The 21,811-nt window shown below is 52.9% G+C and overlaps 1 protein-coding gene across 4 annotated transcripts; it reads left to right on the top strand.

Annotated features, from left to right (window-relative positions):
* Positions 1–85: 85 nt before the first annotated feature.
* On the top strand, positions 86–21,619 carry AUP1 (AUP1 lipid droplet regulating VLDL assembly factor). Of its 4 annotated transcripts, none has more exons than XM_074952047.1 (12): positions 86–247; positions 822–959; positions 1,541–1,691; positions 3,875–4,062; positions 4,152–4,224; positions 7,248–7,321; positions 8,513–8,579; positions 10,427–10,532; positions 10,905–11,060; positions 11,274–11,437; positions 11,875–11,963; positions 19,062–21,151. In XM_074952047.1, the coding sequence occupies exons 1-12, from the start codon at positions 201–203 to the stop codon at positions 19,243–19,245; spliced, it is 1,437 nt and encodes a 478-aa protein (XP_074808148.1). In that variant the 5' UTR covers positions 86–200; the 3' UTR covers positions 19,246–21,151. The 4 variants fall into 4 exon arrangements, with proteins under 4 accessions (XP_074808148.1, XP_074808147.1, XP_074808149.1 ...); XM_074952046.1 differs by having other exon boundaries at positions 822–965; XM_074952048.1 differs by lacking the exon at positions 19,062–21,151 and adding an exon at positions 21,160–21,619 and having other exon boundaries at positions 88–247; positions 822–965.
* The last annotated feature ends 192 nt before the right edge of the window (positions 21,620–21,811 follow it).

The following is a 21,811-nucleotide window of genomic DNA, read 5'->3' as shown; positions in this document are numbered from 1 at the left end:
CGGGGCAGGCCGGGAACGAGGCGTGCCGAGCCCGGGGCAGGCCGGGAGATGGAGTCCCGCGCGGGGCAGGCCGGGAGCGCAGTTCAGACCGGACGTGGCTTCCCTTTCCCAGACGGCCTCGCGCGGAGAGCGCCCGCCGAGGGTAAGATGATGGCGGCTCCTGGGCCTCGCTGAGGCGGCGGCGGCGGCTCGGGACCGGGATGGAGCCTCCGGCCTCGGGTCCTGAGCGGCTCTTCGACGCGCACCGGTGAGGGCCCGGCCGGTGAGGGGGTCTCGCTCTGTGGGCGGGGGGGGTCTGGCGGGGGGGAGGGGAGGGGGTCTCGCTCTGTGGGCGGGGGGGGTCTGGCGGGGGGGAGGGGGTCTCGCTCTGTGGGCGGGGGGGGGTCTGGCGGGGGGGAGGGGAGGGGGTCTCGCTCTGTGGGCGGGGGGGGGTCTGGCGGGGGGGAGGGGAGGGGGTCTCGCTCTGTGGGCGGGGGGGGGTCTGGCGGGGGGGAGGGGAGGGGGTCTCGCTCTGTGGGCGGGGGGGGGTCTGGCGGGGGGGAGGGGAGGGGGTCTCGCTCTGTGGGCGGGGGGGGTCTGGCGGGGGGGAGGGGAGGGGGTCTCGCTCTGTGGGCGGGGGGGGGTCTGGCGGGGGGGAGGGGAGGGGGTCTCGCTCTGTGGGCGGGGGGGGGTCTGGCGGGGGGGAGGGGAGGGGGTCTCGCTCTCTGGGCGGGGGGGGGTCTGGCGGGGGGGAGGGGAGGGGGTCTCGCTCTCTGGGCGGGGGGGGCCTGGCCTGCGTGGGCTGTTATCGGACCCTGAGCTGAGCCTTCTTTCCCTGTCAGGTTTCCCAGCGATGGCTTCCTGCTGCTGGCTCTGCTGCTCTACGCCCCTGTGGGGCTCTGTCTGCTCCTCCTGCGTCTCTTCATCGGCATCCATGTCTTCCTGGTCAGCTGTGCCCTGCCTGACAGCCTGCTCCGGAGGTTAGGGTGGGTGTGGGGCTGCCTGGGGAGAGTTGGGGCCCTTTTCAGCCTCCCACCCCAAAGATCCAGCAAATAGCCATCTCTGATTTATCTGCAAAGCCATCCTATGGAGCCCCCCAGCTCTCCATGGAGTTGGAGCTGCCTCTCTCTGGTCCACTGGGGCTTGCTCTTAGGTGTGTAGGTTGGAATTGTGGCTACTCTGTCCTGGTGCCTTTTGTGCTTAGCAGACCCTTCATCCCCAGTCCCGAACAAGGAGGCTCCTTTGCTCGTGACTATAGGGCCTGAGCCCCATGACACATGTGGGCTGACAACAGGTTTCTTTTGCCCAAGTGACAGACTGCAGGGGCTGAAAGCAGCCAGCAGCCTGCTCTCCCCACACAGTTCTGCTAGTTGGTGCCCCTGCTATCCCAGCCCTAAGCTTCCTCCCACCCACCTTGTCCCCCCACATGGCACAATTCTGGTGCTCCTCAGTCTTAATCCCAAGGTGCCTGTACAGCCCTTGCTAGTCTCGTCTTTATTCACTGGTCATTTAAACCAGTTCTGGTCACAATGGGTTTGGGGGTTTCTGTTCCTGTTGTTAGGTTTATCGTGCGTGTGATGTGCTCAGTGCTGGGTCTGTTTGTGCGGCAAAGTGACCCCCATCTCCGGGATGCCAATGTCAGGGTTTATATTGCCAACCACGTGACGCACTTCGACCACAGTGTCATCAGCCTACTGACCTCGTGCAATACAGTGAGTCATGTAGGGGACTGGGGCTGCGCCCTTAAGCGCTTCTCCCTGGAGAAGCACTTAGTGACCTGTTCAGGGATTGGGCACTGGCTCCTGGGTCTGTCTTTATGAATGAATAATTGAATAAGCCTTGAGGTTGTCTTTAGGCTTGTGTGTTATGCTGTTGGGTTCTGATTGGCTCAAGTTAAGGAGGGGCAGAGAACTGGGCCGCCCAAGCGAGCATGTAGCCTCTGCCTCCCCTTCCTGGCTCTTTAAATAGACATGAGCGGAAGCACAGTTGGGTTTGGGGCTTTCCCAGGGTGCTGGCTGTTTCCTGTGGGTTCAGAGGGCTGCCTGCACCTGTCCAGGAAGCACTGAGCGGTGCTTTGTGATGAGGGTCTAGCCAAATAGCACTGTCAAGCAATTAAAAAAATTAATTATGAATAATAACACTGTTAAACAAGTTTCAGAGTAACAGCCGTGTTAGTCTGTATTCGCAAAAAGAAAAGGAGTACTTGTGGCACCTTAGAGACTAACCAATTTATTTGAGCATAAGCTTTCGTGAGCTTAAAAAAACCAAACAAAAAAAACCTGCATTCAGAAATAAAACAATGTAAAATTTTAGAGCCTGCAAGTCCACTCAGTCCTACTTCTTGTTCAGCCAGTTGCTCAGACAAAGAAGTTTATTTACATTTGCAGGAGAGAATGCTGCCTGCTTCTTGTTCTCACTTTCAGGTGACATTGTAAACAGGTGTTCTCATGGCACTGTTGTAGCTGGCATTGCAAGATATTTACGTGCCAGATGTGCTAAAGATTCATACGTCCCTTCATGCTTCAACCACCATTCCAGGGGACATGCATCCATGCTGATGAGTTCTGCTCGATAACAATCCAAAGCAGTGCGCACCGACATGTTCATTTTCATCACCTGAGTCAGATGCCACCAGCAGAAGATTGATTTTCTTTTTTGGTGTTTCGGGGTCTGTAGTTTCCGTATTGGAGTGTTGCTCTTTTAAAACTTCTGAAAGCATGCTCCACACCTCGTTCCTCTCAGATTTTGGAAGGCACTTTGGATTCTTAAACCTTTGGTCCAGTGCTGTAGCTATCTTTAGATATCTTACATTGGTACTTCTTTGCGTTTTGTGAAATCTGCAGTGAAGATGTTCTTAAAACAAACAACATGCTGGGTCATCATCCGAGACTGCTATAACATGAAATATATAGTGGAATGTGGGAACAATACAGAGCAGGGGACATATGATTCTTCCCCAAGGGGTTCAGTCACAAATTTAATTAACACATTTTTTAACAAGCATCATCAGCATGGAAGCATATCCTCTGGAATGGTGGCCGAAGCATGAAGGGGCATACCAATTTTTACATATCTGGCACGTAAATACTTTGCAATACCAGCCACAAAAATGCCATGCAAATGCCTGTTCTCACTTTCTGGTGACACTATAAATAAGAAGAGGGCAGCATTATCTCCTGTAAATGTGAACAAACTTGTTTGTCTTAGCAGTTGGCTGAACAAGTAGTAGTACTGGGTGGACTTGTAGGCTCTGAAGTTTTACTTTGTTTTGGTTTTAAGTGCAGTTATGTAACAACAAGAAAATCTACATTTGTAAGTTGCACTTTCATGACAAAGAGATTGCACTACAGTATGAGGTGAATTGAAAAATACTATTTTTTTGTTTATCATTTTTACAGTGTTAATATTCATAATAAAAAATAATATACACTTTGATTTCAGTTACAACTCAGAATACATTATATATGAAAATGTAGAAAAACATCCAAAATATTTAATAAATTTCAATTGGTATTCTGTTTAATAGTGCAATTAAAACTGCGATTAATCGTGATAAATTTTTTAAATTGGAATTATTTATTTTTTTAGTTAATCGCATGAGTTAACTGCAATTAATCGATAGCGCTAATAAACACTCTCCCCTGAGAGGACTTGTACTTTGCGCAGTCCTAAAGGGCAACACACTTTGGGTTGGGAGGGTGACACATCTTGTAACCAAGGCCCCTCTTCTCCCATTCACAGCGGGGGGTTGTTCGGAGGACACCCAGCTGCTGTTGCAGTGTCTGGGGAGGGAAGAGGCTCTCAGGCAGCCAGGACCCAAATCAACCAGCAGGCTGGAGTTTTAGCAGGGAGACTGGGTGGGGGTCACTAATTTGCCCTTGCTCTTCTCTTGCAGCCTGCACTGAATGGCACGCCGGGTTTCATCTGTTGGTCACGGGGATTCATGGAGCTGGGGGCGGTGGGGAGCCGGGCAGAGCTGGTGGATTCCCTGAAGGTGTATTCGTCCCATGGGGGGAATCCACCTCTGCTGCTGTTCCCAGAGGAGGCAGCCACTAATGGCCGAGTCGGCCTTCTTCGCTTCAGGTAGCGGTGGTGGGGGATGTTCCTGGGGACAGGACAGCTTTATCCCATCTCTGTGGCCCTTGTTAATCGCAGGGATGTTTTCTTTTCAGCTCCTGGCCATTCTCAATCCTGGACATGATTCAGCCGGTGGCTCTGCAAGTTCAGAGGCCCTTAATTGCTGTGGTGAGTCTAGAGGTATGGGGCAAAGAGCCCCTAGCCCATAATGTATGTGTACAGCTTAGGGGGGGTCATGGCTAGAGGGTTACTATTGCCCTTACTTTGCGCCCTGTGGCCTACTGCTGAGCTTTGGGGTTCTTTCCCGTCGTGTCAAACTTCTTGGTGGCCATGTGAGGCAGGCGTTCTGCTTCCTCCCAGGGAATTTCACTGACATCAGCTTTGCCTCTCACACATCTCTTAAGTTCCAATGGCAATATTGGTACGTTTGTAATCTATCGACCTGCCTAGGCAAGGCTTTTTTCTGGGTCCCATCACTGGTATCTCAGCACCCCACCAATTTTGACCCACTTATTCTCACAATACCCCACGAGATCAGGAAGCGCAATTGTCCCCTGAGGGACTTGGTGACTCGCCCCCAGGCACACAGGGAGCTAGCTCAGGTCTGCCGAGGCCTAGGCTTGCACACGAAGCACATCCCAGTTCTCTCGGATGCTCATGTTAATATGTTGACAGTGACACTGTTCAGTGGGTTGCAACCAAAACGTTTTCAGCTCCCTTGAAGCTGTGACTTTGGGCTTGTGTTGAGGGAAACTGATTGAACAGATAAAGGCAGCGATAGAATGGTGGGGTGAGGGACAGGAAGGAATTGCTCTGTAATGGGCAGATGTGGATGGGTGGTTATACAGCTGTCACATGGAGCCAGAGCTAGCATCCTCTCTTGGGCAAGCAAGGACACCCTTCTCCATGGATATTTGCTCAGGCTGAAAGCTGGGGTCTGGGTCAGTCACACAAGTGCAGATTCCCTCTCTCAGCAGCTGGGTCAGGTGAGGCCTACGAAGCAGGCAGGGACTGCACCTGGAAAGTGTGTTGTCAGAGCAGTTTGTCTGCCCTGATACCCATTAGACCCACAACTGAGAGTAGAAAATAAGGAAAGCAAAGGGACAGACACAAGAAATAATAGACAAAAGGCCCTCACCCTACATAAGTCTCTTTCATCCAGGGGTTGTCACTGGCTGTCAGAATAACCAAGGAAGTTCCAGGAGTTCTAGCCACACAATGCCAGGCTGTGAGAACCAAAGGTTAATTGAGGGGAGCTGTTTAGGGACTAACATTGACCAGCTATTATCCATGCAGTCCTCAAAAGGTCTGGACCTATGGTGCTGATTGAAAGAAATGTGACTCCATATCAGTTTCAAAATATTATTGAAACTATTAAACAAAATCCAGAAAATATCAGCTCAGCTAAGCTTCTGTTTAATACTGCTAAACTAATCTACAAATAAAACAGTGTAACTATCAAATCAGCCAGGTACTTTCAATACAGGATTTCAACTACATCACCAGACTAGTTGCATCACCAGATTAATACAACAAATAATCCACCTTTATAAAGCCTAAGAAGGAATCTATGGAGGCAGCTGTCCATTTGTTCATAAACCCCAAGTAAGGAATTTTACCAGTTAATCAAATTTATAATTTGGGAGTGTTAAATATTTTAATACTGAAACCAAATTATTGAATGTTTAAACCACAGTTTCAGAGCCAAATACAAAGCTACTTCCTTGGCTTTCAGTTCTTGTGTTGTGGCACTAAGCCCCTCCTACCCCACCCTCCAACAGACAGTTTATAACAGATTCCAACGAAACTCTGACGAGCGGAAGTTTGACCAGTCTTATGTGCCAAAAGTCACACCTCACAGTAATTTTTTTAGGGCGTCTAAACACAGACTGTAGGACACACTTTGATGGGTGTCTGAGACTTTAAAACTGAGGGCCATTGTGGCTTCCCCCAGTGGACTCAGACACCCTGTGACAGCTTAAAATTAGGGAACGTAAAGGTTGGGACACCTCCCATTTAATACAAACAAAAGAGAAAAGGGAAATTCTTAAGGTAATGGAGCAGCAGTCCTGGAGCCAGACAGATGCTGCTGGCACATTGCTTCTTGCTAGTGGGGGGTCTCCTTTGAGTGCAGGGAGAGGCTTGTCTCTGTCTAGTGTGGCCTCTTGATTGATGTGACATAAGTCATAATATTCAGTGATTTGCGTACCACAGAGACTGTAAATCTGATCCTCCAAAATATCAAAAAGAGACAATATGGGACTACTTGGTGGGGAAGATGACATGATTTTACTGGAGTGAAAAAGTCTTGAGATGACATTGTCACCAGTGTATGGAAATTTGACCAAAAAATCAAAAAAAAGTCTCTGATTGAAGAGTCCTAGTAACAACCAGCCACTCAGCATTCATCCATTAGCAACATTAAAAATAAGTTGGACATCTTTTGGTCAAATTTTTTTATTACTCTCTCAATCAACAATTTAATAATCTATATATGTAGGAATTAAGTTGTAAATCAAACACTTTATCTTTGAAAGTTTCATCTTGATAGAGAAGTAACTTTAAAATCTCTCAGTGAAATCCGTTTAAGAAATAAAAATAAGTTTAAAGTCTGAATTCCCATACAACCTATTTCTCTCACAAGGTCTTGACAGGTCTGGAAAATCTTCAGGTTTTGTCTGGTCCAGGTGCTCCTTTGCTGTGAATTGTCTGTGTAATAGGCATCCTAGTGCCCAAAACAGATCCAAGCAAGGTCGTCGAGTCCAACATGCTTCCTTACTATGATTCTGGCCAAGAGAGTAGGGCCTTCCTGTGAGTCCAGAAAATTGTTCATGGTCCATAGGCCTGAAGCCATTACCAGTCTTTCATCTGAGAGCAGGTTCTCCTTCTCAGTTACAGGGGGGCGGGGGGGGGACACCTGTCTGCTCTGATGTAGGAGGGGGGCAAGCCCTGGAGCTATGTAATCAGTTGGTGCTAGTCCTCTGTAGGTCTCCCTGTCATTATCCACATCCCCAGCTGTCTCAGTCCCTCTTAGTTCTGCCTGGTGAGAAAGCAGCCTGCCTGGATTTGCCTCAGAGCAGGTCTTTGCTGTGCTCCTCTTCCTTCCTTTGGGCTTGTCCATGGCTGCCCCGTCTCGCTGGCTGTGTGCGGCTCTGTCCCCAGCCGTAGTCTCACTGTGCTCTCTTCTCCAGAGTGTGGCCGACTCCTCCTGGATCACAGAGCTGCTCTGGACCTTCTTTGTTCCCTTCACAGTTTATCAAGTAAGGTACTATCTCTCGCTCTCCTTTGAGGAGGGGGGTGGGGCAGGGTCCTGCTGTGTTTACCTAACTCAGCTCTGCCGAGAGACCCTGTTGTGTCCACTCCTGCCACTGCCAGTGTCAGTGCTGCTGGGCCTGGGCCTTGGTCCTAGGCTGTTCAGCTGGGTGCCGAGTGCCAGCTTGTCTGCTCTCCAGGTTCCTGATGTGGGAGGAGCCTCTTTCTGGGCTCCTGGTTCCTGAATGGGGTTTGTCCTCTGTCAGGGCGAGAGGGATCCTGTACCGGTGCCTTGGTCTCCCCGGGCCCTTTTCCCCACCTTTCTCTGCTGTATTTCCCTTGTCAGCTCCTGCCTCCTCTGCGCTTCGGTGGTTCCCTGCAGCTGGCTCAGCCTTTCCCTCAAATCGATCCCTCTCCCTGCTGGGAGGCTTCTCCCGACCCTCCCCTTCTTCCCTCGTTTGAGCAATGTAGGCTGGGCCCCTCTCCCTGTGAATCCCAGGGCTTAAGTCGTTCTCCTTCCACCCTCGGCTGGCAGAGCGGCTCAGCATGTCCGTATTAAGCATGCAGCTCAGTTTGGGGTATCGGTGAGCAAAATCTCCCCAGCTGCTTGCCAGAGTGCAGCGTCTTGAGGGCACAGTCCCTGAACAGGGCCACTTGCTGGGCTCTTCCCCTCTGTCCCCTTCTCCCTCATTGTGGCAGTGCGAGCTAAAGAGAAGGAGAGCCGGATCTGTGGGGGATCTCTCCTTCCCTAGGCCGAGGAAAGGGCCCCTGTTGAGTCCCTCCCAGAAGGGAGCCTGGGGACAGGCTGTGTCCTTTTCCCCCAGGCTGTGATGCACATAGTCGTTTTCCTGCCCACACCCTGTGTCTGATCCAGGTGCCTCTGCATTCTTGCTGCCCTCACTGGGGCAGCAGCTCCTCCCAGTCTGGGTCTGGGAACCACATTAACAGGCCACTGACACCCCTTTTCCGGACCCTTAACGCAGAGACTAAATCGAATGGGCCCAATTCCTCCCCTGGTGGCCCCCCCGCTTCCATCCACTTCCCTCTTCTGCCACACCTCTTGTTCACATTGCTACCCCTGGGGCGTGGTCCTGTTGCTGGGCATGGGGAGCTCGGTTTCACAGTGGACTCAGGGAAGGGCCCTGGTGCCCAGGCTCTCGGCCACGCCAGGAGCAGTCAGCCCAGTGCCTTTGTCTCCCATCAGGTGGATGCCGCCTGTCTTCAGACAAGCTGATGAGCTGAATGAGGAGTTTGCGCTCCGAGTTCAAGAGGTAGGAGGGGCTTGGGGGAGGGAGAGCTGGGGCTGCTGCAGTTGCAGGGCGTCCTAGAGGAGGGTTGGGACTGGATCAGTGGATGTGAGCAGTGCCTGTTTTGGGGACAGAGAGCATCTTCAGGGAGGGGCCAGGGTGTGTCTGGATGGAGTGGGTATCTCTGGGCCCATATTTGTTACCCCCCAATTTGCCATATCCTTCATGGCCTGCTATTTATGTGCCCCTCCACAGCTCAAGGGGGAGCTAACTTCAGTGGCCAGGGCAGGTTGGCTAATGGGAATGAGGATATAGAAATGGAATTTATCACAGCTGAGGGGAAAGCAAAGCTCAGAGCTTAGTGTGCTGACGCTGGGGAAGACCAGGTCACCTCCATCCCAGAGCACGGAGAGAGCTGGCACGTGACACTGCTATGGTGGTAGCAAGGATTTCTAATAATCTGTCAAATGCAGGGTGGTGCTGTCTGGCACCCATAGCCAACAAAGTGCCAGTATTTGTTTGTGGCAATCTCCCTGTTACCCGCACACTCTAGGACACCCTACCTTTACCCTTCCGTGGGCTCAAGGCATAACCCAGTTAATTTAGGCACCCCTCCCTTTCCCAGTTCCTACAGCTTTGGATGAAAGGCACCTACCCTTTCCCAGTTCCTAGGGCTCAGGGCATATTCTTCTGTAGGTTTGCAGGCCTTTTACCAGCAAAAGCTCCTTATACAATAATATAGTAATATCCTTAAACTCTATTAACAGTTACCAAAAGAGAATACACGTTATAAGCATACAATGCTCGCCACTCTCAATAAGGCAGGCAAATTTTTCCTGGTCGCCAGTCAGGATCAGGTTGTCCGGGGCAGTGGTTCTCAACCAGGGGTACATGTACCCTTGAGGGTACACAGGTCTTCCAGGGGATACATCAACTCATCTAGATATGTGCCTTGTTTTACAACAGGCTTCCATAAAAGCACTAGCGAAGTCAATACAAACTAAAATTTCATACAGAAAAAATGAGAGAGTCAGCAATTTTTCAATAATAGTGTGCTGTGACACTTTTTTGTATTTTAATGTCTGATTTTGTAGGCAAGTAGTTAAGTTAGGTGAAACTTGGGGGGTATGCAAGACAAATGCAACTCCTGAAAGGGGTACAGTAGTCTGGAAAGGTTGAGAACCACTGGTCCAGGGACGCCAGCTTCTGCACAGTATAGTTGGCAGGGTGTTGAGGTCTGGCAGCTCTGATCTTGGGCTGTATCTGAATTAGGTTCCAAAGAATTTCCTTTTGGACCCCAGTTAGTTAAACTTGAGTCCTGGTTAGCTATACCTTAACCAATCATTTTAAACTAAAGTACTACAAAATAATTTTTTGACCAATCCTAACATACTGAGAAACAATTGTTTAACCAATCATACCCCATCACCTTAGTTGATTTAAATCTTGCAAAATTAGTCACGAGACAGACAGAAACAATCAAAGAACCAGACAGATAAACAGTAGAGAAGTGGGGACCATAAAGGCATAACAATAAAGAAGTCGGGATTTCGCTGTCACAACTGTTAAGTGATTCCTTGTCAGACAGAATGCAAAACAAATTTTTTTTTAAAACTTCTTAAGATCTGTCTCTTTATCTGGTGGTGATGGGTGCTGTTAGGACAGGAGCGCTGCCTTCTTAATTGCCCCAGAATTCATTGTTTTAATGTAATTTAGATGGAATGGGAGCATGTGACTTTCTGCTTTTTAGCTCCTGTCCTAATGTGGCTGCAGAAAATGGCATCAGACTTTACACCTGGGAACGTACCAATCCCCGGATCTTGTTTCCCTGGGTGTGTGACTGCTGACTCTCCCCTGTGTGTTTTCTGTAGCTCTTGGCTGTGGAACTGGGCGTGGTTTCTACGCGACTCACTGCAGCGGATAAAGCCGAGCATATGAAGAGGCTGAGACACACCCCGCCTCACCTCCTTGCCCCAGGTGTGTCTGCCCTCCTTGCTGTGGAGCACGTGCCTGGGCTCCGGCGGAGCCACTGTGCTTCCCACTCTCTCCCTTGGTGGCTGCCCCAGTTCTGCTGTTAAAGCTTCACACCTGGGGGAGGGAAAAGGACATGGTCCTCCAGTGCCAGCCCCCGCCCTGGGGAAGCAGGAGGCACTCCTGGGAAAGGGTGTTACCCCAGCCTGCCTGCTCCAGACTGGGATAAGGGCAGACCTGATGTGGTGGGGGGTCCCCTCATTGAGCCTGTAGGAGCTAGAGACGCCAGTGGGTCATCTCTCCCCTGGCCAGCCTAGCTTGGGGCCCTGCACTCTCCTCTTGGCTGCCCATTCATACCCTCTGTTCTTACTCCTGCAGCCTCAAGCCAGTCCTTGGTTGCCAGGCCCAGGGCATCTCCCAGCCTGGCTGGTGTCGGGCCTCTTGCTGCCAAGGATGTGCGGATCACGGAGATGGCCCAGCGGGTCAAGGAAGTGCTCCCACATGTGTCTCTGGGAACCATCAGGAGAGACCTGGGTAAGCGTGTACCTGGGACCTTCGTGCAGACCTTGTGGGGCAGAGGCTGGTTGCTGCCCTTCATATCCTTCTGTCACAGAGCTCCCCAACACCCGGCGTGAAGGCCTGGGGATTGCTGTGCTGTGGGGCTTGTTGGGACATGGAGAACCCCTGCACAGGTACCTTAGCTTCAGCAGCAGCTCCCCTTCTAACTGAGCCCCTGTGTCCCCACAGCCCAGACCAACTGCGTGGACACTACCATCGCCAACCTCCTGGAGGGCCGGGTGCCCCTCCTCCCTGAGGACAAGGAGCCGGAGACCGGCCTGCTTGCTCCGTCTACGTCCCAGACTTCAGCGGTTTCCAGCCCTCAGTGCCCTGCAGCTTCATCCTCCTCCAAGGTGCCTGCTGGCGGGACATCGAGAGGGGGACCTGGGGAGGCTGAATCCGCTGGCCACAGGCCCTCTCAGGGCTGCGCGGGGGCCTGCCCCCAAGAGCTGGTGGCTGGGGTTCGAGAGAGCTGGGAATGCTGAGAAAGGAGACAAGTCAGGGCCAGGAACAGGGCTGATGGGCTGCCTCTCCCTCGCTAGACCAAACTCATGGCCTGAGTGTGTGGAGAGCTGGGCACCGTGAGCTGGTTTGGCTGTGGTCACCCAAGCTCCAGCCTGTGACACTAATGGGACTGGAGTCTTCTGCAGCCTCTAGCACAGACTCTCTCAGTGAGAGGTGTGGGCGCTGAGATCAGGATAAGGTGGGTGGGGATGGGCGGGCGCTGGGCTACTTGGCAACTTGCCTGGCCATGCAATGTGGCTGCTCCCTGAATGCTCTCTTCCCCCAGCCGTCTATGAAGCTCTTTGCGAAGTCCCCTGTGGAGAGGCATTTGTCCCTGCAGGAGCGGAAACATGTGCTGTATGCCTATGCCAGGAGGTGAGTCCCTTCTGCGTCTCAGGACCCCTGCCTCTGCTGTGGTCACAGCAAGGGTGGTTGGCATTTCCGGGGCTGTATCTGTATGCTGTGCCCTGCTCCGGGCAAGGGTGCTGATGCCCAGCTGAACTCTGCCTCCCAGCACGGGATGGTGGGTAGTGGCACAGAGCTGTGCACAAAGCAGGCAGGGAAATGTGGCTGTATTTGGCTCCTTTTCCAGCATGTGACCCTCTCATGGTTCTGGGGCAGCTCTCCCCAGTTTGTTACCACCCCGGAGCCTTGGGCCGTCTCCCTGGGCTGGACATAAGGTTAGAATCATAGAATATCAGGGTTGCAAGGGACCTCAGGAGGTCATCTATTCCAACTCCCTGCTCAAAGCAGGATCAATCCCCAATTTTTGCCCCAGATCCCTAAATGGCCCCCTCAAGGATTGAACTCCCAACCCTGGGTTTAGCAGGCCAATGCTCAAACCCCACTAAGCTATCTCTCCCCCCCGCTGTCCACTCCCTTCTATATTCAATCAGTAAATTAAAGGATAGGCATATAATTAATGCCAGTCCGTGTGGTTTTATGGCAAATGGGGCTTGTCAAGCCTGATGTAATTCTTTGGGATGATGAGCGTGGTTGATAAAGGTAACTGTGTACCTGTAATGTGCCTAGACTTTAAGGCATTTGACTTAGTACTGCACAACATTCTCATGAGAAAATTAGCACCCAGTGTGTGGCAAAATGGGCTAATGAGGTCCTGGGGAATACAAACCTGGGGAGCCCTGAGTATGCATAGGAGTAGAGTGGGGATTCTCCTGTCCATGCAGCACTGGTGCAGCCAGTGCGGAAACACAGCCCCAGCTCTGGGGCAACGTTTTAAACAAGGGTGTTGGAAAACTGGAGACGATACGGAAAGGAGCCAGGGTAACGGTTGGCGGGTGGAGAAAATGCCTGGCAGCCAGAGACTTACAAGTTCATTCTGCTTCGCTGAGTGAAAAGGAGACAAGGAGGTGACTTGATTTCACTGGGAGAAGATCCTGGGGACTAAAGGCTCTTTAATCTAGCCAGGAGAGGCAGAACAAGACCCACGCTGGAAGTCAAAGCCAGACCTATTCAAATTAGAATTAGGGCCCGTGCGGGTGATTAACAGTTGGAACAGACTCCTGGGGCAATGGTGGATTCTCCATCTCTCAGGGATGAGAGAAAGCAGGTGCAGATAGAGCTGAGGGATGAGGCTTTCCCTGTGGAGAATTTGACTCATTGGTACAACGGGACTTCTCCAGTTCTTTCAGAGCATGTATCCGAGCACTTTCCTCAGAGCGCACCCAGAGCTAATGACCATGTTGTTTTGCTTGCAGAGCTAGAGTGCAGTATGACCTGGGCTGACATGAACCTCTGCCTTCTGTCCCCGGGAGTACTGGCGTTACAACACCAGGCTCGTGGGGGAAGCGGAGGGATTCCACATAGGCAGGCCAAAGAGCCCAAGGTTTTAAGGAGGATTGCCGTGGGAGCCAAACCTTCGGGTACATCTGGGTGTGCCTTTCTGGAACATGCACTTCAGCCCGCACTAGTTCTTCAGTGTGTGTCAGCATGGAGCCTGCTGTGGTTGAGCATGGTCCTCACGCACACCAGACCGGAGGCTTTTCGGATTAGCTGTGTCTGCCCCAGCTGGCATGAGCCCTCTGCTGCCTCGCTCTCCCATACGATGCATGAAAGGTGGGGCAGCCATGACCCTCAGTTCCCTCTACCGCCCATGGCACTGACATGGGACCTGTAGTTCTCAGCTCAGGCTAAACTTTATCAAAATTTCCAAAGTCCTCAGAATCACTTCTGATCGACTGTTTGTCAGCCATGAATCGATCCCACCATCGGGACTGAATTCCAGTGGTCAGACCAGACCATAGAGGCTCCTTATAGTGGACTCTGCCCTGTGGGCTTCCAGCCCTGTCCATCCTGCACTGGACTCGTTTCCCTGAAGGACGGACGCAGTGTGTGTCTCTTACCTGAGGGAAGTGAGTATTCACTGTGCTTGGCCTTCTCTGCCAGACTGTGTGAGGTATGAGACGGTCCATGTGTGAGGTGGAGCAGTCCCTGAAGGTCTTGTCAGAGCCCTAGGAAACAAGTTCCAGCAGCAGCATGACCATCTTGGGCAGACGCAGGCAGTGCCGCAGGGGAGTGCTGAGAACCCAGCACTGAGGAAGGATCCGTCAAGACACAGGCATTGAAGCCAGCCTCAGTGTCCATGTTGAAGCTGGCACCAGCACCTCTGGGATCAAAGTCAGGGAGCAAGAGGGACTGCTCTGAGCAGTGAGGCAGAAATGAAGAAGGAGCTGGGTGTCCTCCCATAAGGATAGACTGCAAAGCCTCCAAGCCCCATGCGAGATCAAGGGCTGGGGAGATGGAGGTCCTGCCAGCACAGAGCCTGGCTCTGGAGAAGCACCTGAGCCACCCAGAGAGTCCTGTGGCATGTTATTTTGGCTCTGTGGGGTGCTGGGGCCCACCGTGGCCAGCATCAAGAAGCCAGTCTCCACCATTGAGGAAAAGGAAGAGATCTCTCTCTCTCCCTCCCCCCCAGCAGGCCACTGACACTTGAATACCAGGAACAGCCAACTCCAGGGACAGGGCAGCGTGACACCCCGTCTCAGCACTGAAGATCTCTCCCATTATCACCAGTGTTGTCAGCACTGGTTCCGACACTGGATGACTTTAAATTGTTCCGGGAGCTCCTTGTGAGTGTTGCTGAGACCCTTGGCAGGTTGGAGAAATCTCACAAGCTGTTTGAGCCCCTCTTGGCTTCTGGTCCAGCAGGATCACCTTCCCAGCCAACAGGAGGGACTGCTGGACCCAGCTAATGGGCTGTGGCTGGCTTCTGCTACAGGGAAGCTAATGGTGAAGTGAGTTGAGACGAAGTCCCAGGTACCAGCCTCCATGGGATTTGAGTTCTCGTACACTCAGTTGACCCAGCCTCCTTTGTCGTATTGCTAGGCAAGAGAAGTTGAGGTTGAGCCGAAGCACAAGGACTCCAGATGTCTCGCCCTGCTTGGGAAGAAGTCATACTCCAGCTTCGCTGCAGCTGCGCATGGCTAACTGTCAGGCCCTGCTGGCCAAGTACAACTTCCTGACATGGGACAGAGCAGAACTCAAGAATGTAAAGTAGCTGGTGGTGATTCTTCTGACACCATGGCCAGGTCATTGGGCACCACAGTGACCATAGACAGCGCACCGCGGCTCCAGGCTGTGATTGAGGATGTACCCTGTGAAGGCTCCAGGCTGCTGAGCGAGCAGGGGGCCAGCCCTCTGCATTCACTGAAGGACTCAAAAGCCACCTTGTACTCTCTGAGGACTTGCACCCCTCCATTCAACAGGCTGTAGCATCCCCAGCCTCAGCTGCACACACTGTCTTGCCACCCCATACAGTCGGAATGTCATGCCAAGAAGCTCCCAAGATACAACATGGGCATCAGCCTTCCTTTTCCTCGACAGTGCATCTGCTCCTTCACATGTCAACGGATCAACAAGACAGTCGAGAGCTGCACTGGACCCGCTCTAGAGAACAAAACCTTCAGAAGCCACCTAGCCGCATTCCACCTGGCATCATCTGCCATCACATCAGATAAATGGATGTTACAGATCTTTGCCGGGGGCCACCCCCTCCCACTTCCATGAGAGCTTGCTACAAGCGGAACAAGCCTTGTTGCTACATCTAGAAGCCATGGCAGAGGTCCAACAAAGATTGGGAGAAGATGCTTCTGCTCCTGGTATTTTCTCACTCCAAAGGAGAAGGGAGGTTGTCTTCCAATCCTGGACCTGAGGATGCTGACTGAACACATACCCATCCTGACCCTGAGACAGTGTAACACCTGCCTCCATCATCTGTCTCCAAGCTCAAGACTGGTTCATAGCTCTTGATTTGCAGGGTGTATACCCAGCCCACAGGAAATACCTCAGATTCACAATGGGGCCTGACCGTTATCAGTGCAGGGTTCTGCCCTTCAGACTCTCTGGTGCTGAGTGTGCACCAAAGGCCTTGCTGTAGCGGCATCACGTTTAAGAAGACAGGGAATCCATTTCTGTCCATACCTGGACAACTGGCTGGTCATGGGCAGATCCCAGCAGGAGACTGGAACAGCCTTACAATACCACCTTTCCCTGTTCTCTCAGCTAGGACTCCTTGTCTCACCCTGTCGCAGACAATAGAGTTCATAGGAGCTCCTACTGATTCCGGATCAGCCCGGGCCTACCTGCTGGAGGATGGATTCCACTTTCTTCAGTCAGAAGTAAATGATCTACGGGCAAGACCGACAGTGCATGTGGGTCTGGGACTCTCAGGCCGCGTGCCAACATGCGCATACGTGATGCCACTTGCCAGACTCCACCTATGGCCATCACAGCTGTGACTGAGGTCCATGTATTCCCCATCCAGACATCATGAACGAGTGGGTATAGTTTCTCAGAGTCCTGGGAGAGCTCGTCTGGTGGCTAGACCTGGGGAGCGTGAGAAAAGGGGTGGCATTCTCTGGCCACTCCCTGACAACTCTTATCATGGACACGTCAGGGACAGGCTGCAGTGCTCAGAGATGCAAGGCACACGGTCTCACAATGACCTGAACCTACCTGTGACTGTCCTGGAGCTGAGGGCCTATATAGCGTTCCTGCTTGTTCTGCCGAACTCCACCATGCAAATCCTGACAGCACATCTGGGCAGTGCTCGATCAACATGGGCCGACCCCACTGGCTGTCCCCCTTCCAGGGGTCAGCAACGACCTGGCTGACTTCCTGAGCAGACCAGGGGGGCCAACCACAAGTGGTCACTGCAGAAGTCCATCCTAGACTCCCACCATACACTTCTTGGCCACAGAGCACAATAGCAAGGGTCTGAACTTCTGCTCCAGGAAAGGCCTGAGCCCAGGTTCCCTGCTGGATGCCTTTCTTCTCTGATGCAAGATCAGACAGGACACAGCTATAATCATCCCGATAGCCCCTTACTAGCCAAAAGAGTTTTGGCTCTGACCTGTTACAGGTGTCCGGGGTGCCCTCCTCCTCTTCCCCCAATACTCCTCCCGGCTTGTATCAGTATAATAGCTCAGAACCAAGATCAGAGATGCACTGAGAGGGCCTGGATGCCTGCTGGCTGAGCCCTACTGAACTTGCAGTCGCTGCCAGGATATTTGTATGCAAAGCAAGAAACCTTCCACCAGGAAAGCTTATTCCTCAAAATGGAAGAAATTCTCCAGATGGGCAACTCACTGTCATGTTGACCCGGTGAAGCTCTTGTGCCAAAGATCTTGTACTATATTCTGCTCCTGAAACATGAAGCGTTCACATTTAACTCTCACCTTGCTGCAATATCTGTACATCACACCTTGGTACAGTTGTATTCTGACTTCTCCCACCCTATGGCATTAGAATTCTTCCAGGGGCCTCTTCCATGCTTGCCCTTCAGTCAGAGACCTGACTCCCATGTGGGACCTGTTGTGATTATAGGGCCTAAAAATTTACCCTAATTATAAGCTCAGTTGTAAAAAAAAGTATGTGAAAGTTCCTAAGACATCACAGTAACCTGTAACATTTTGCCTGGGAATTAACCATGGAAAGCAGATCAAGTTATTTTCAATAGAGAATATTATAAACAGGTGCAAGAAAACCAGACAGACTGAATTAGTCCAAACCAAAAAACAAGTCTTGCTGATGAGAATCAGGGACTGTGTGAGGTTGGACTCCATAAATAAGAAAATGTGGGTCTGGAAATTAATGGACCAAAGTTGGTGTGGCAGATATTAGGCCTATTTGGTGGACAAAATAACGAGAGGATGAACTATGCCTCCTTCTTTACTCCTTTTTGGGGTTCTTAAAAAGAGACTGAAAAATCTCAGCAGCTCTCCCCTTGGCCCAGCATAGCTCGGCTCATTTTCCCTGAGCCCAAGACAGAGGGAGTAGACCAGACCAAAGGATTTTCCTTTCACGAGGAAGGCCATCAGGTCTTGCTCATAAGGCTCTGAGAGTGCTGAGAACCGTCACGACATCCAGTCCTCCGCCATTGGTGGGGCTTCCTCATTGCCAGCACTGCAGAGGCATGTAAGATCCTGTTCTTCGAGTGCTTGCTCGTGTCCATTCCACATTAGGGGTGTGTGCTCACCACATGCACCGGTGCCGGAAGTTTTTCCCTCAGCAGTATCCGCAGGGGACTGGCTCTGGCGCCCTCTAGAGTGGCACCCGCATGGTGCCGTATAAGGGACGCCGCTGGCCCCCCCACCCTCAGTTCCTTCTTGCTGCCAGTGATGGTGCACGGAACGTTCGCTTCTCTTACTAGCGTTGCTTAGGCTTCGTTCGTACGAACTAGAGTTCTTGTAAAGTGAGTGTGCATAGTTAGTAGTTGTTAGCCCTTAGCAGTAGTTAGTTTTGCTAGTCCCATTAGGGACTTAGCTGGGGGATGGGGCATGCCCCGCTCCCCAGGCTTTAAGCCCTGCGATGGCTGCAAACAGCCCATGCCCGTGAGCGATCTGCATAGTACCTGTCTCAGGTGCCTTGGTGAAGGGCACATAAGTGATAAGTGTCGAATCAGCAAGTCCTTTAAACCTAGGACTAAGAAAGACCGTGAGATCAGACTCAAAGTGCTCACTCTGGCCCTGGAGCAAAGGTCCGACTCAGCATCCAGCACCACGGCATCACTGCATAGTGCCCTGCCAGTGCTGTCAACGAGCCGGCACCGATCCCCATCCATGGCCCTGGCCAAGAAGTTGAAGAAAGCGGGTAGGGGGCGGTCTCCTACTCCCCACAAGGGGAAGGGCAGGGCTGGGGGTGAGCTAAGACCCACGCTGGGCGGCTCATCTGCCCCTTCGGGAAGTTGGACCTCAGCTCTTGTCGAGTGATGCCGCCCACCCTGTTCCTTGCCCGGAAGCCCGGACACAAAGGCGGGCCTTCATCAGCTTTGGGTGCCGTCGATGCCTGAAGTGCTCCAGGCTGCACAGGAGACCCTGATGCTCCTGGTGCCGCCCACACCGGCCCGGCAGTGCCCAGACTCAGGGTAAGCCTGCCTTGGGACCTTTCCCCCCGCCCTCGCCCCAGGCAGGAACGTCGGGACCAGCCCTTTGCATCACTGAAACACTGTTACAGATCCCGGGAACGATTGGAGGACCGGAGCTGTGGGCCCCACCAGCAATCCCCAAGATGGGTGTCACCGTATTCGGGGAGATCCTCCCAACACCTGGCCTGTGATCCCTCCAGGTCCCGCTCCTCATCCCGGTACCGGTCTTGCAGCGTGAGGCGTGGATTGCCGCTCCCCTACGGATACTGCTGAGGGAAAAACTTCCGGAGCCAGTGCCTGGGGTGAGTGCACACCCCTAATATGGAATGGACATGAGGAACACATCTCAAAGAACACAGTTACGGAACAGGTAACTGTCTTTTCTGTCTCCCTTCCCCACGATTTCTATCCTTCTAGCCCCACGCTGTCAGCTTTTCATCAAATGCTGCATCAGCTGCACTGCATCAGCACAGGAGATGAGACAGCCCTGCCCCAGTGAAGGAGATGATGTCCCTGATCAAAAAGTGAACCAGGGGCCAAATGACCTGCCAGCCAAAGCGTCCGTGCTGAACCACCCAGCAGTGCAGTGTTCCAGAAGGTGAACCAAAGCTGTATTTCCCCACCTGTCTATGCACCACCTTGTGCCTGTCTGTCAAAAACATGAGTGGTGACTGCCCTTCACACCTCAGGGCTTAGTGTAGTTAACCCTTTCCTTTGCCTTAAGGAGAGGTTGTTGGGGAAAACCAGACTGTTTTGCCTCCAAGAGGCATGAGTATGTTTTGGTTTGGATAATCGCTCGGTTCCAGTCTGTGCTGGTGCTTGTTTTCATTTCTTGTTCTTGTGTGTGATCAGTACACATTCAGCTGTAGACCAAGTGCCTTTGGGTGTCTGTCAAGGAACCAGGTAAACCGGGAAACCTTTGTCAGTTTTAATGTTGGACAGAGAGAGTTTAGAACACCTTGAGATCAATGCAGCAGACCTGAGTGTTGTGCTGAGCCCATGGAGCCTCCCCTGAGCCCCCATTGGAGTGCTCCCTCCACCACCTGACTACCAAGATGACCTGGCCATCACCTCAGCTTGGAAGGTCAGCAAGAGCCAAGCCCTTCCACATCCTTCCATAGGGCATGGTGGTGCTGAAACTGTGCCCCAGGTTCCACCCTATGCTGGTCTCAGAATTCCACCTAACCCAGTCCGTTACTACCCGTTGTCTTCCTGGTGCTCCCAGCATGTGGACAGAAGCTGCATGCTTTGGACATTGCCAGAGTTGTGCTGTTACCCAGCAGCTCAGGCCTTTCAGGCTGCCTTGTTGTGGCTGCATCACAGAGCATCTCCAAGTGGAACACACCATGCACAGACTCTTCCACCAGATGGCAAGGCACTCTCCATCAGGCTCGGGCAGCAGCTTCTGGACCGCTGCACTCTGAGAGCTGCAAGGCAGCTACCTGGAGTAACTCACGGACTTGGGTTAAACACTGCGCGCTTGCTAAGGCAGCCGGCCACAGGCCAAATTCCAGAGAGCAGAGCTGCCGTCTGTGTGACTGGCTCATCCGCATCATGCAGGGAGGATGCTGGTTGCCAGCTACCCGCAGAGGGATCCACGCTGACACAGACCTGAAAAGTTACTTACCCCCCAGGGAGTGGTTCCTCATGACCCATTCCTGCTCTCGCAGTCCTCAGCCATCTGGGCTTTGGAGTGCGAGGGGGCAGCAGGAGGGTCGTGGCCTCATCTCGAGGAACCACAGTGCTGCAGGGCAAGTGCCTGGTCTCTGCGCTTTAGTCAGACGCAAGTGATGGGGCTCAGGGCGGGGTCATGGGGCATGTGCTCTACAGAAGGTTACAGCAGGTGAGCCACCGGTCCCATCTAGCCTTCAGGGGGCCCGGAGTAGAGGGTGGAGGGGTCACCCTCAGCCATGGAGGCACTGCCCCCTCCCTCTGTTACATGTTGCTGGGACTGGGTTATTCCCCCAAGCCGAGTCTGGTGGTTTCTGCCTGTGTCTGAACCCAGGTCCTCTGGTCTCTTGCTGGGAGGTAGCTCCCCCCAATTCGATGTCATCTGAGTAGAACCCAGGAGTTCTGGCTTCCAGTTCCGATGTGAATAGTAGGCCACTCTAGCTGCCATCCTGGGGGCGATCCACCCCTCACCGCACCCCTCTGCTGCCTGACTAATGGACTCTTCCTGCCCCACAGGAGATACATGGAGAAATACGGGATGCCGCGGGGCGATGGGAGCCACTGAGGCGGCCCCTCACCTTCCTGCCTGTGGCGTGCGCAGGGCTCGGGCCCATTGGGAGCGTGACCTCAGCATGGCCGTTTTGCATGATTCACAGCACTGCAGTGGGATCCCAGAGCCTCCGAACCAGCACGCTTGAGATGCAGCGGGGCCTTCACGGTGTGTGCCAGCCCAGGCAGGCAGTGCTCAGCTGCCCATGGTGGAGCAGTAAGTGCCTGTGTATCCCCGCATCACACCCGACCTGCCTCCAGCTAGCCAGACAGGGCTGGAGAGCTGGAACCGGGCTGCCTGCACCCACCCCCATGTGGGACTGGACTCAGCATCAGCCTGGCCCTGCCTTCTCCACTTGGGCTGTTGTGTTAAACTGGGGGAAGGGGGTTTCTTCTCAGCTACAAAAAATAAATCTGACTCTTATTATGGGCAGGTTGGAGGGCTTGAGATCACTGGGGGGGGTACCTTCTGACTTCTCTGGGGAGGCAGGGGGAAGGGAGGGGAGAGTGGCTCCTCTTCCAGGCCAAGCTTTAACCAGTGGGGCCCAGTGTTCCGGGCCTGAGATGTGCCACAGGGCTGAGCACGGGGAGCTCCCTGGACCCCCCGGAGAGCTGCGGG

The sequence above is a fragment of the Natator depressus genome, chromosome 4, assembly GCF_965152275.1.
Source record: "Natator depressus isolate rNatDep1 chromosome 4, rNatDep2.hap1, whole genome shotgun sequence".
In the NCBI taxonomy this organism is placed as follows: Eukaryota; Metazoa; Chordata; order Testudines; family Cheloniidae; genus Natator; species Natator depressus.
The sequence above is the reverse complement of the archived record's forward strand: the minus strand, read 5'-3'. Positions and strand labels throughout refer to the sequence as shown.

What these genes read in the sequence shown, in the direction of transcription:
- AUP1 (XM_074952046.1), top strand. Translation starts at nt 201, where the DNA reads ATGGAGCCTCCGGCCTCGGGTCCTGAGCGGCTCTTCGACGCGCACCG. An exon ending in CGGCTCTTCGACGCGCACCG is followed by an intron (nt 248 to 821) that starts GTGAGGGCCCGG and finishes TTTCCCTGTCAG; the next exon opens with GTTTCCCAGCGATGGCTTCC. An exon ending in AGCCTGCTCCGGAGGTTAGG is followed by an intron (nt 966 to 1,540) that starts GTGGGTGTGGGG and finishes TCCTGTTGTTAG; the next exon opens with GTTTATCGTGCGTGTGATGT.